The 14,028-nt window shown below is 54.7% G+C and overlaps 1 protein-coding gene across 1 annotated transcript; it reads left to right on the plus strand.

The window, feature by feature from the left end:
* The first annotated feature begins 1,590 nt into the window (after positions 1–1,590).
* Positions 1,591–13,862, plus strand: LOC137451100 (C-signal-like). The gene is made up of 6 exons (XM_068158276.1): positions 1,591–1,850; positions 10,682–10,733; positions 11,028–11,215; positions 11,834–11,989; positions 12,844–12,954; positions 13,150–13,862. Exons 1-6 carry the CDS (start codon positions 1,710–1,712, stop codon positions 13,261–13,263), a joined length of 762 nt encoding a protein of 253 aa, XP_068014377.1. The 5' UTR covers positions 1,591–1,709; the 3' UTR covers positions 13,264–13,862.
* The last annotated feature ends 166 nt before the right edge of the window (positions 13,863–14,028 follow it).

Below are 14,028 nucleotides of genomic sequence, written 5' to 3' on the forward strand. Positions count from 1 at the left end.
AGGGAAAGGGACAATTTATGAGGGGAGTTGCCCTCAGGCTTTGTTTGCCAAGTGCTGTGTGTTTGATGCCATAAAAAGGCAGTGAAGCATCCCAAGAACCACCACATTCCTGCTCCTTGGAGCTTTTGCAATGGGCAAACACTCTGCATCCGCTCAACCTTGGACCTGCTTCAGAACCTCCTCGAGGCTTTGGCTCGGTGGCAGCCCAGGTCTCTGTACCTAGAGAGGGAAAAGAGCAGGGTGGGGACTGCACTCCAGAAATAAGGGTCAGAGCCATGACTTTCTCCACAGAGAGAACAAAAACACTGCTGAAGAAGCTGTGCTGCTGCTCAGCTTTGCTTGCAGTCCACACCTTTTGTGTCTGAGAGCCTGAGAGGGGAGAAACGACTGCAAGGATCTTGTGCCCTCCAGCCTGGGAGGGTGACTTGAGGATATCTCCAGCCTGGGAGTGTGGCAGGAGGATCTCAAACCTTTGGAGCTCTCCAGCAGGGCCAGACATTTTCAGAGGTGCAGATCCTGTCCAGGATTTGGAGCTGCTGCAGTCTAGAAACAAAGAAAACAACCCCAGGGAAATGGGGCAGAGTCAGAGAATGGGTTTGGTTGGAGCAGCCCTGGAAGATCAGAGTCCAACTGTCAGCCTCGGAGCCCGTGGCCATTAAACCACCTCCCCAAGTGCCATGGCCACAGGTTTCTTGAACACCTCCAGGGCTGGTGACTCCACCACTCCCTGGGCAGCCTGTTCCAGTGCCTGACCACTCTTGCAGGAAAGGAATTTCTCCTGATACTCAACCTAAAGAAGAACAAAGACAGAGGTTCTCTAACAGGGGCATGAAGCAGAGACCCTTCAAAGCCCAAGCCCACTGCAGTCAGCAGGGACAGCTACAACCAGAGCAGGTTGCTCAGAGCCCAAAACAACCAGACCTGGGGGAAAGAGTTCCAGGGAAAGAGCATCTCCCACCTCTCTGAGCAGCCTGGGCCAGGGTCTCCCCACCTTCAGTGTAAAACCTTTCCTCTTTATACCCAGTCTGAACTTCCCCTCCTTTAGTTTCAAGCCATCACCCCTTGTCCTCTCAGCTGTGTGTCCCCCTCTTTCTTACAGGTCCTTTGAAGCACGGACAGACCACAACCTTGCAGCTACTTTCCACACAGACAGCGTGAAGGTTGTCTCAGGTTCAACAGTTGTGAGCCTTGGGCACTTTAACCCCAAACCTTCCAGCCCATGGTCTGCTGGCTGAGGGGGAGCCCCCCTGAGCCTGGTTGTCGGGAGGTGAAGAGGCTTTTTCATCCCCAAAGGGTCATTTGCTGAGCACACTCTGCTCTTCCCGGGGGCTGCGGGCTCAGACCAAAGCTCGGCCAAGCACCCCCCGCTTCAGACCCTGAATCCCGGACCGCTCCCTGCGCCCAGCCCCGGGACCCTCCGGGAAGGCGGCGGCCGAGCCCCGCGGCTGCGGTGGCGGCCCTGGGAGGAGAGGGGGCTGTGGGTGGCCGGGAGGTGCTTTGTCTGTGGGGGAGGCGCTGAGCCGAGCTGGGCTGAGCCGTGCCGAGCTGAGCCGGACCGGGGGGCGGGAACAGGGCGGCGGTGCCGGCTCCGCGCAGAGCAGGTTAAGAACCGGGTAGGAAGGGCCGGGAGAGGAGTGAGAGGAGCCCCGCCGAGCTGAACCGGGCAGAGCTAAGCCTTGCTGAGCCGAGTTGAGCCGAGCCGTGCCAGCATGGCTCAGCCGCGCTGCCGCTCCGTGCTCATCACCGGCTCCAGCCGGGGCATTGGGCTGGGGCTGGTGCGGGGGCTCGCAGCCTCCAGCCCCTCCCCGGATTTCGTCTTTGCGACCTGCCGGTACCCCGAAAAAGCACAGGTAAGTGGGGCGGGGGTCCCCGGCAGGGGGATGCTGCCAGTCCGCGGCACCGCCGCTCCTTCCCCGCTCCCGGTGCGCCGGGACCCGCAGCCCCTGTGCCGGCTGGGCTGGGCTGCGGGACTCTCCCTGCCCGGAGATGCAGCCCAGAGAATGTCCCAGTGGTGCTGGCCCGGGGTGGGGGGAAGGAGAAGGCACTTTTGGAAGCGCGGAACAGGTCGAGCATCTCCGCCCCCGAGCGCTGGTGTCCCGGCAGCGAGTGCCCAGCCTGGGGTCGGGAGCTCGGGGCTGAGCTCCCGCACCGCGGCAGGTGACCGGATCGGATGGAGACGGTGCTGTGAAAGTCTCCGAGGTGGAACGAGCACGGGATGCTGCGCCTTGGGTACCTGTGAACATTCCCGAGAGAAGGAGGAGGAGAGGCGAGCTGGCAGGGCTGCGGCATCCCGGAGCCACCCACCAGCCGCTTCTCCAGCCCCTGTTTCTCGCTGGACTTGCAGCCAGAGATGACTTTATCTCGACCTTCCCCAGCTCTGCACACACCTGGGGCCCTTCAGGGTCAGTTCATCCCCCAGCAGCCTTCCCCGCGGAACCCGTTAGAGTTTTCCTTGCTTCTCCTACATGGTGTGTGTGTGCGCCTCGTGGTGTGCCTGCTCCTGCAACAAGTGAGACAGCCCAGATGAATGATGAATTAAACCCTTCTCTTAGTGCCCTTCTTGGCTGGGCAGGGACCAGAGTCCTCTGCTGCAAACAGAATCGTTTCAGTTCTGTGTTGCTGGTGGATTCGCTTGCAGCCCTTTCCCCTTTCAGTCAGCATTGCCGGTGCTACAGCATAGCAGGAATGTGTTTGGACCCCTTCCCTGTCCCTACACTGTTAATAAATGACTGTCAGGCAAATTAAAGGCACTCACAGAGCCTTGGGGAGGTAAACTGATAATGAGGATTGTCACTCTGCTGACTTGGTGGCCACCGGTGTCCGCTGTGGCATCTTGAGTCTGACCCTGCCTCTCCTCGGCAAGGTCGAATGCTGCCAGGGCAGCACAGCCATGCAGGCAGGCATCACCTCCTCCTCTCCTAGGAAAGTTTCAGAGCTCCAGGGAGCCTGAGAGAAGAAGCTGAGCTCTCATCTCTGTGCCTCTCCTAAGCCTCTTGGTAGGAGAATTGATCCCCAACCCTCTGGCTTCTGCATCTCCCCAGTTCCAAGCACGGCACAAGGCAGATTCCCAGGCATGTGCAGAGGTAAACAGAGCTTAATGTCTGCTCCCTCGTGGTGGATTTTACTCTTCACAGTGCAAGCTGTCATCACACCATGCTAGCAATAAACAAAACACAGCAACTTCGTTTACTGCTCAGCTGAAGGAGGGTGCTGAGGCTGCTCCTTCAAGGCTGATAGCTCAGGGCTGGTCACACACCTGCACTCCCTTCTCCAGCACCACTGTGCTGCTCTGCAGGTACTTCTGAAACTGAAGGAAAAGGTCTTCATGCTGTTTCTTGTTGTCCTAAACCATCTCTGGGGCACAAAGGCACCTTTAGGATACCTCTGAATGGAAGTGCTGAGAGACAGCACAGCGAGACAGAAATCTGGAGCACAGAGTGCCTTTCAGAGCCACTACCTGAGCTCCTGAGCAGGTATTCAGCACCATCCTGCTGGCTTTGAGCTCCTCTTACAAGACCTGGCCCGTGTCCCAGATGTATTTCCTATCAGAGATTGCACAACTGTGAGGTGCAGCAGCTACAGGAAACCAGCAGTGACATATGACCTGTGCTTAGATAGGGATCTCCCTGCTCACTTGTTTGTTCTGAAGCTGCTTTAGCTGCTGCTGAGGGAGGTTCTCTGTTTCACCCACTGGCCCCCATGCTCAGCAAGGATTTCTCCTTATAATGGCCTTGGATCAGTTACATGGAGAAGTGAAATGATTCCCTCAATAGGAAGAGCTTCCTAGGAAACATGACCCAGACTGATCTTAACACAGCTTGGGAGGGGTTTTGCATTGCCAGGACCTAAAAACCCCTTGAGAAAGAGGAAAGGGAGGAAAAAACCAACCCAAAAGAAAACCAAACCCAAAAGAAAAGGCTGCTAAACCTGCAGAAGGTGGTGACACAGCCTTCAAAGAACACAGTGTGCCTGGGAAGAGTCTGGGTCCCTCCTTGCTTGCAGCAGGAGCAACCTGGAAAGGCTGCTGGCAGTTGTGGCTCCTGTAGGCAGGAAGCTGGCCCACAGCCACATTCCAGTAACCCCAAGTGGTGATTCTGCAGGCCACATGGGGCACAGCCTAAGCTTTCCTCTTTCCTTTTTTCACTTCTAAGGGGAACAAGGTTTGTCCTTGGTGGATCAGGGTGGGTTTTTGTTCTTTGTGAGGACCTCCAGGCCATGTGCTGTGCCTTGGCAGTACATCAATGGAAACCTCTGCGGCCAGCTGAAAGCAGTTTTCTAACAGATGGGTTTGGAAACTCCACAAGGAAGGGAGATCTTTACTAAAGGTATTGTAGCAGCCTCACTTCGTGGTGTCTGTCCCATCTGCAGTGCATGAGCTTGGCACAAAAACCTTCTGACCTGCTGAGGTGTGTTTCCACTATGCTCTTAGTCCTTCTAGCTGGCAGAGGACAAGCACAGACGTGCCTGGGCCCATGAGCAGTGGGAGTCAGAACCCTCTACAACTATCCCAAAGCCTGGGTCCACAGTTTGGCAGTGTGGACTGGGCTAAGGAAAGGCAAAGGGGCAGTTGTTTGCTTCCTTTTCCAGAGAGAAAGCTTTGTCTTGACTGATTCTCCTTTCCTCCCTCTCCTTTCCTCCCTCTCCTTTCCTCCCTCTCCTTTCCTCCCTCTCCTTTCCTCCCTCTCCTTTCCTCCCTCTCCTTTCCTCCCTCTCCTTTCCTCCCTCTCCTTTCCTCCCTCTCCTTTCCTCCCTCTCCTTTCCTCCCTCTCCTTTCCTCCCTCTCCTTTCCTCCCTCTCCTTTCCTCCCTCTCCTTTCCTCCCTCTCCTTTCCTCCCTCTCCTTTCCTCCCTCTCCTTTCCACCAAACCTTGAAACCCCAAAGGTCAGGTTCCTGCACCTCAGTCATGGCTTGGTGCACATGGAACAAGCTTTGCCCAGCTAAGACCTGTTGGCTGACCATGCAGCCTGGGCTGTAAAGTTGAGTGACTTGCTCCTCCTCTGCACACCTGAGCTGTCAGTGCTGCATTTTCCTCTTGACAGTGATTCAAGTGACCCCATTCTGTTTCTTCCCAGCTTTGCTTTGTTTCAAGTGATGTTATGAACACAAATCCTGCTCAACAGGAGTGTGCTGCTCTCCTGGAGCAGAGGGGGAACCTGGAGAGCAGCAGCAGCAGCAGCTTTGGACAGCTCTCCTGAATTCTGCTGGTTTGGTAGAGCAGCATTTTTTTTCCCTGTTGCAGAATGCAGGGAGAGGAGGGGGGAAAAAGAATGGGAAGAGCTTGAAGGGAAAGCCTTGAAACAAACTCCTTCCAGTTTTAGAGGCAGAGGGATGAAATCCCCATGGAATGGAATGGAATGGAATGGAATGGAATGGAATGGAATTAACCAGGTTGGAAGAGACCTTTGAGATCATCAAGTCCAACCTCTCACCCAGCACCATCTGATCAACTAAACCATGGCACCAAGCTCCCCATCCAGGCTCTTCCTAAGCACCTCCAGGGATGGGGACTCCACCACCTCCCTGGGCAGCACATCCCAATGGCCAATCTCTCTTGCTGGGAAGAATTTCTTCCTAACATCCAGCCTGAACCTCCCCTGGCACAGCTTGAGACTGTGTCCTCTTGTTCTGGTGCTGCTTGCCTGGGAGAAGAGCCCAACCCCCACCTGGCTCCAACCTCCCTGCAGGGAGTTGTAGACAGCAGCTACTGGCAAATCCAGCACCCCTCTTGGGGACAACAGTCAGCAGCGACTGCCCAGTAGCTCAGAGCTCTCTACAGAGCCTCTGGGCAGTGTCTGCTGTGACCCAGAGCGCTGCATGCTCTGGAGCCCTCCAAAGAGTGGACAGAGGAGCCTCTAGGGACCTGAGTTTGGAAAGAGATGCTGGGGAAGAGTCTGCTTCCTCTGCTTCCTACCGAGCAGCACGTCTCCGTAAGCTCACCCTGGGATAATGCTGAACAGCTGCAGGTTTTTGCATGTGAGTCTGTGCTGGCAGGGGTTGCAATAACTCGAGTTCTTGTGCTGAATAGCTCCTAGGTGGCCTTCACAGAACATTTGCCTAACAAATGGGCTTCAGATCACACACGATAAGATGCAGCAGGCCCGCAGGCGAATCTAGATAACCGCTGCCCCTCCTTGAAAAGCACCGAGCTAGGCTCCTTCAGCCGCACCGAGATTCTGATCTGCCTTTGCTCGGGCTGCTCCAGCACGGGAGAAGGGGAAAGCAGCTACAAATCTCTTGCAAAATAGTCCTCTGCACTCCAGGTGCACAAAACCACTGTACAGCTATTGTTAGGCAGCCTGTGAACCCATCCCCCCCCATACACACACACTTCTGACTTCACTTTCTTCCTCCTTCTACCCCCATCCAGCTTCCCCACAAAGGGAAAAGCATCTCTGAAGTCTAAGGTGTAGCTCATGATGGTGTAACCTGTGGAGGGACTTTTGAGGGGGTCAGGGAGGGATAGGACTGGGGGGGGGATGGAGCAAAACTAGAAGTGGGGAGATTCAGATTGGCTGTGAGGAAGAAGTTGTTCCCCAGGAGGGTGGTGAGAGCCTGGCACAGGCTGCCCAGGGAGGTGGTGGCAGCCTCATCCCTGGAGGTGTTTGCAGCCAGGCTGGAGGTGGCTGTGAGCAACCTGCTGTGGTGTGAGGTGTCCCTGCCCATGGCAGGGGGCTTGGAGCTGGCTGAGCCTTGAGCTCCCTTCCAACCCTGAGCATTCTATGATTTTTATCCCCCCCAGCCCCCTCTCTGACTCACTGAGGCAGGGAAGGAAGGGATGGCTTTCTGGGGAAGCAAAGTAGCTGCAGGGATCCCCCAAGGCCATGGTGTACATCTGGTGGCAGCACTTCCTGCACTCAGCTGGGCTGTGCTGAGAGCTGGCTGTGGGACCTCGGGACAGGAGCATCTCTTGTTCCTCCTGCTCTCCCTGCAGGCCCGAGTGTGTTCCCAGGTGAACAAGAAAGTGTTCAGTCCCTCACTGCTCGAGAGTCCTCTGCTGGGCTCTGGAAAGCTTCCAGGGCTTAATGTGCTGCTTTCCTTCCTCTGAAGTAGGAGATAGTGTTACTAACAGAGCCCTGTCTGTTCCCTTGTCAGCCACAGAGCTCTCCCTGAAGTGCTTCTGCACACTGTCTCTGTCAGGGGGTTTTGTTGTTGTTGTTTTCTCTTTGCCACATATTTTAGCCGTGTGCTCTGCTCTGGGGAAGAGCAGCTGAGCATCCTCTGGAGCAGAGCTCTAGCACAGACAGATCGGGCAGAGGGGCACTCTTGAAGCCTTTCTAATGTGGGCTTGTTGCAGTGCTGAGGTTTTCTTCCTGGAGTGTTTTGCACTCCTGCAGGAAGCCCTGGCTCCCCTGGAGTCAGGGAGGGTGGTGGATTTGGGGCAGCCTCAGCAGCCTGGTGTGATCTGTTACACAATCAGAGAGCACGTTGGCAGTACACTGTGATACTGTGAGGCAGATATGATCCATCTCTGGCTCTGAGTGCAGGCAGGAGGATGTGAAAGGATACCCAAAGGATGCCCTTTGCCCTGACCAAGTGGCCCACAGGCTGTCTTAGCCTGGCTTGATTGCTTCCAACTGGCCCAAGCGTGGCCAGGCCCTTTCCAAGAGCTGTAACCCAAGTGAAGAATGCTCTCAGGAAGCAGGCAAAGTAAATCTTCCTCCACGACAAAGAGACAACATTCCTGCTAGAAACCATAGCCTGTGCTCTGCTGAGTCTGTGTCTGGAGCCCCGGGTGCCAGAGGATCTGGCTTAGATTGGAGGAGGCTGACTCTTTGTTAGTGGCAATTAAAATCAGCCAGCAGGAAACAACAGATGCTAATCACACCTTGAATTGTTCTTGGAACGCCCTGAGCTGCTTCTCAGGGGCAGAGCGCTTTGCTAAGCACAGTACGAGGGAGCTGTGCCGTGGGGGGTTGTTTGGTTTGGGTTTGGTTGGTTGTTTTGGGGGGTGGGTTGGGTTTTTTTTTTGGGGGGGGAGGGTGTTGTTTTTGTTTGTCTTGTTTGTTTTGCATTTGCCTCTCGGCACACCAACTGAAAACCACTTAGCCTGGGACCCGTTGGCTGTGCTGGCTGTCTGTGAGTGAAGCTGTGTAAACTGACATTCAAACACAAGCTGCTTTCCAAACAGCAGTGCCAGGGAGCTGACTTACCTCTGCATCGCCATTCTGGGCTGCTGCTGGCTCTGTCAGGCTGTGCCCTGAGCTCTTTTCTTCCTCTTTATCCTGGGAGCAGGGCCTCTGGACCAGCACAGTGGTATATAAAACAGGGGAGCTGCAAAAAACCCCAAACCCAACCCTTGGAGACAGCTTTGGGGGTGTAGCTTTGTTGCCTTTTGATTTTCTTGGTCTGGTTTGGGCCAGGGAAGGTCTTGCTTTGCTTAGTTTGTTTTTAAGGGGGGGGGGGGGGGGGAGGAGGAGCAGAGCAAGGCATTTGAGAGATGACCACAGTGAGGTTGAGGAAAGCTCATCCCTGCAGTCAGGAGTCAATAACCAGTGCCTGCTTGCACTGCAGAGGCACTTGCAGAGCTCTCTGGGCACAGGCAGCTTTTGAGCTCTTGCTCCAAACTGTTTGGGGTGGGAGAAGAGAAGAGGGGAAGCAGGACTAAGGTGAATGGGGGGGAAAAAACTAGAAGTGGGGAGATTAAGATTAGATGTTAGGCAGAAGCTCTTCCCCAGGAGGGTGGTGAGAGCCTGGCACAGGTTGCCCAGGGAGGTGGTGGAAGCCTCATCCCTGGAGGTGTTTGCAGCCAGGCTGGAGGTGGCTGTGAGCAACCTGCTGTGGTGTGAGGTGTCCCTGCCCATGGCAGGGGGCTTGGAGCTGGCTGAGCCTTGAGCTCCTTTCCAACCCTGACAATTCTCTGATTCCAAGCAGCACCCATGGCTCTATCTGCTTGTGCTGCCATGAACTTCTCTCCATCCTCTTCTCATGCTCCTCCCAGTCACAGTAGTGGATGGGGGGAGGATAAAGTTTGTTTTCTGCCATTTTGAGGTTTCCTAAGTGGATGTTTCAGCTTCTGTTTCTGTCAGGTGGAGTAAGGTTGTGGAGGACCAAAGCTAAGTCAGCTTCATGCCTGGAAGCTGCTTCTGAGAAAGTCAAAGCCCCGCAGTGGGAGTCGCTTGTTAACGGAGTAATTAACCACAGGGAAACCCCACCGGATTTTAAAGCTGCTTTGCATGCAGCCCTTGTCAGCCCAGGCTGTTTATGTCCTGGAGACTGCTTAATGCTACAGGGTTTGGAGGTTGTTAATTGAACACACTGCTGGCTCACTTCAGCAGCCTCTCAGCTGCCGTTGCTGCACACAAACCTCCCTGGCCTCTTCGCAGAAGCTAATGGCTTGGTTCTGTCTGAGGGTAGAGCAATCTGACTAAACAAATAAACAGTCCTGGAGCAGCCAAGAGCCCTTCTGGAATTCATTACCACCTAAGGGAGTCTGTCAAACTGAACTCCAGGGGACTGGCCAAAGCCACATAATTATTGCAGGCCTTGACACGGCAGAGCTATTTCATGCCTGGCTGTCAATAAACAGGATAGTGTGTTCTGGGCTGTTGGGCTGCTCCAAACCATCCCATTAAGCCCTGGCCAAGGGAAGGAATGTCTTTGGTGTTTTGCTTCTGCCTTCCCACTCCCCTTAACAGCCTTGACTGCAGTTGTAGATTGGCCTCAGCAGGAGAACAGATTTCCTAAACAAGGCTGGAGAGGGAGTCCTGCAGAGCATGAGGGGAGGTGAAAGATGTGATGCATTACAGCTTGACAGAGGACATGGAGTCCCTGAGTGCTGTCTCCAAGTGGCAAAGAAGAGCTCTTTCAAAACTCGCCCTCCCAACCCCTATTCCCAGGGGGCTCCTGAAGAAATGGATCTGCTGGAGCTGGAATGCTTGGCCAGGGCTGCCCAAGGCTCCTAAGCATAGCTGGGTGTATGTAATCCATCTGCTTCCCTTGGCCACGCTTCCCACTTCACCGCCTGGCACAGGAACCCCCATACCCCAGCTGGGCTTTGGCCACGCTCTGTGCAGCAGCCACACCACTCCTCTCTCCTATTCACTCCTCTGCTGAGGGGTGGTGGGCAGAGGACTGAATTCCAGCTGTCTAGCAGGGAGAGGCTTGCTCTCCTGGACAGATGTAAGAGATTCCATGTCTGCTTCACCCTCAGTTACAAGAAGCTGAGCAGAGTGCTGGGAAGCAGGATTTCCATGGGAAAATTGCTAGAATACTTCTTTCTGCCAGCAGGAATTCCAAGTGGCTTTTCTTAAGCCTTCCTGCTGCCCTGATCTGATGCCTAGCACTAGCTGAGCTGCAGGGGAATTAGGATTGTGTTACAGAAACTGGGAATTACTGGCCTGGAATGCAGGCTGAGCACCAGGTCTGCTGGGGAACTGGCAGCAGCAGCCCCAGGTCTTTGGTTACACCACAAACAGCCCCTGGGTTGCACAGGCTGGGGAACAACTGAGTGCTGGTCTCTTGGCTAAGCAGGGGAAGAGTCCAGTTTCTTGGAGCAGCTGATCTTGCTCTCAGGCAGACAGCTCAGCAGCTTGGAAACCGAGCTTGGTATCCCTGCCTTCAGCCCAGTTGTGGAAAGAGAGGGCAGCTCCAGCTCTGGAGGGGCAGCCCTCAAAGTGTTTGATGCAACAGCCACGGAGGCAGACAGAAAAGAAAGCTAACCCAAGCAACCTCTCCTTCCTAGGAACTCCAGCAGCTGAGCAAGCAATACAGCAACATCAAGCTCCTCCAACTGGGTGAGTAAATTCTGTTTAAGTCACAGGAGTGGTGCTCAAGCAACTGATCTGTGTGGGCAGTAGCTGTCCATCACCTCCAGCAGCTGAAAAAGAAGACCACCCTCATCTGCAGCCAGCACTGGGGAAGCATAAGTAAAGTCTTCAGGGCTTTGCCACCTCTGTGTGCTGCCCAAACATCCCCACTCAGACTGCTGCCTTTAGCTTTGCCTTAGCATGTGTTGTGCAGTGGCAGGTGGCTTCTCAGCCACCCAGCTCACTGTTCACCAGGGCTCTTCTCTTGGCTCCCCTCTGCAGATGTGGTCTGTGAGAACAGCATCAAGAAAGTGGTGAAGGAAGTAGAAGAAATTGTGGGAGACAAAGGTCTGAACTGCCTGATCAACAATGCTGGCATCAACGTGCTGGCTTCCTTGGAGGAGGTGACAGCAGAGACCATGCTCACCATCTATGAAACCAACACGGTTGCCCAGCTGATGGTCACCAAGGTAAGCACTGGGAGGAATGTGCTGCATCTGTGGTCCTGCAAGAGGCTTTTCCACCCATGAGCTGGATGTGTAACCCCAAGCATTTGTCACCTTAGAATCAGAGAACTGTCAGGGTTGGAAGGGGGCTCAAGGCTCAGCCAGCTCCAACCCCCTGCCATGGGCAGGGACACCTCACACCACAGCAGGTTGGTCACAGCCACCTCCAGCCTGGCTGCAAACACCTCCAGGGATGAGGCTGCCACCACCTCCCTGGGCAGCCTGTGCCAGGCTCTCACCACCCTCCTGGGGAACAACTTCTTCCTGGAACTGCACAGGCCTGACACCAAACTGCATCCTTGGAGGCAGCAGCACGAGAGCCTTTTTCTTGCTCTTTAAGCCCTTGTGGTATCAGGTCACTGCAGTGGGCAGGCTGGGCAGGGAGGTGGGCAGAAGAGACTGAAGGTCACTGCTGCTTACAGCTGTCTGCCCTAGGAAGGTTTCCTGTGGTCAGCTTGCCTGGGGAGCCATCAGCATTCTGTGCTGTTGTGCTGCAGCTCTTCTCAGAGCAGACCTCGAGACTCTGGCTTGCCTTGGACAGGCCAAGAGCAAGCTGACCAAATTGAACTCTTGTTTTCACAGGCATTCCTCCCCCTCCTGAGGAAGGCAGCCCAGCTGAGCACAGGAATGGGCTGCCACCGAGCTGCTATTATCAACATGTCCTCCCTTGCTGCCTCCATGCAGCTGGTCCAGGCAAATGAGATGTTCCTCAAGGTCTATCCCTACAGGATAGCAAAGGTGTGTAGGCTTCCCTGGGCTGTGCTCCCTGGGTGAGGGCAGGCTTGTGACTTAAAGACCACCCTGAGCTGAATGAGGTGTGTGCAGCAGCCCAAGGACAGGCTGACACTGCAACAGCTCTTCATGTGGGTGGAAATGGGACCTGTGGAAGGCATACAGCAGGAGCAAGCACACCAGCTCCTTAGGAACAGGCTCACACATGCTCCACCACTGCTATGCTACAGCTCCATTTCAGGGGGGGCTTGGCATTCAGGGATGAATTGATGCCACCAAGTGTGTGCCCTGATCACTGTGCTCCTCTCCAGTCCGAGCAGGGCAGCAGGCAGGAAGCCCAGCTCAGTGTGCTGCCCTGCACATGGCAGTGCTGGCTGGGGAGAGGTGGAGTTCTGGGCTTTGTCTCATCCAGAGCCTGGGTTTGTAGGAAGTCAGGATTAGACATCCAGCTCCTCCTACACCACCTACTCAGGAGCTGTTCAGCTGCTTGTTTTCCCTGCTCAGGAGGGAAAAACCTGAGTGTTTGTGTAGTGATTACTGCAGAAAAACAGAGTCCTTATGTCAATATTATTTTCCCCACAGCTCCTTAGGACCTCCAAATGCTGCTTTATCTCCCACCACCACTTAGCTTCATCTTTGGGTAGTAAACTTGTGGTGACAGAACTTGCACAAAGCCTAACAGAGCCCTCTGAGAGCCAAGCCCTGGCTGAGTCTGGCTCAGTTGTTGTGGCCCCATCCCTGCCCCTTGCTCTGCCAGGAGGCAGTGTGGTGGAGGGGAGATGCCCCTCAGCTTGGCCTGCTGGTCCTGCTGCAGGTTGGTGAGAGCAGCACACACTAATAGGTGGTTTCCACTCTCCCAGACTGCCCTGAACATGATCACCAGGTGTCTTGCTGCAGACTTGAAATCAGATGGGATTCTCTGCATTTCTTTGCATCCAGGCTGGCTTCAGACAGATATGGGGGGGAACATGGTAAGTGACAGCTCTGAACAGGTGGAACTGTGTCTCCCTTGTTGTCCCAGCCCCTGAGCAAGACCCCACTGTGCAGCCCACCCTCCCCTGTGCTGCAGAGGTACAGCCCCCTTGGCTCTGCTAACTCCTTGAACGCTTTTGATCCTCTTCTGGGAGGATATTCCCAGGAATGATCTGATGCTGGTTTTCCTCTAGGCTCCCATGCAGGTACAGGAGGCCATCCCAGGTATCCTCTCTGTTCTGGACCGCCTTGGTGAGAAAGAAAATGGATCCTTCCTGGACTGGCAAGGGGAAACTCTCCCGTGGTAGAGCAGCATAGCAGTCACTGTGTAACTTGTGCCACTGATGTCTGTGTCTCTAGGGTTTCCTTACTCACTAGCTGAAACAGCCAGTCTGGGAGCCAGCCCCTCTCTGGCTGCCCCTGGGAGCTGAGGTGGCTGCCTCTGTCACTTGGTATTGCTACTGCTCTGCTCTAATGCTTCCTGCAAACACTACTGTGCTCTTAGTGATGGGTATCTCCTGGAGCCACCTAAGATAGATTCCAAACCAGGGGCTGGTTCCTCTCCACTTCCAAAACCAAAGCAAACCTCTTGCTCTTTGCAGAACTAAATGACCTGACCTCAGAGTGAGGCAAATGTAAGCTGCCAGACCCCAGGGTCTTCAGTCTGCTGGAGACAAGTCTCTGGACAGTGTCCTTCAGTCCTAACTGAAGCATGGCTTGAGCCTGCCCAGCTCTAAACTCCATGAATTTGGTACTTCTGTCAATTCCTCAGCAAACTCTGCCTGTCCCCAGGTTGTCAGCACACACCAGGCACTTTCTGTGTTCCCAGTGGGTGACTAACATCCTGATATGGGGGTGGGAATGTTGTTTTGTACATAAACAAGTGTCTTCAATAAAGCCTGGTTCCAACAAAGATGCTGTTTGCTGACCTGCCTCAGTGAATTCCTCCCTAAGCTTCTCTCCCCTGACCAGAGCAATGTGCTGAGGAAGAAGCCAAGCACTGCTCTCCCCTCCAGGCTAGATGGGTTGAACCCAGTGGGGTGTACCTGAAGCTGAGGCAGACCCTTGCTCTG

Source organism: Melanerpes formicivorus, unplaced genomic scaffold (genome assembly GCF_026170545.1).
Source record: "Melanerpes formicivorus ecotype bairdi unplaced genomic scaffold, bMelFor1.0.p_v2 SCAF_39, whole genome shotgun sequence".
NCBI classification, from domain to species: domain Eukaryota; kingdom Metazoa; phylum Chordata; class Aves; order Piciformes; family Picidae; genus Melanerpes; species Melanerpes formicivorus.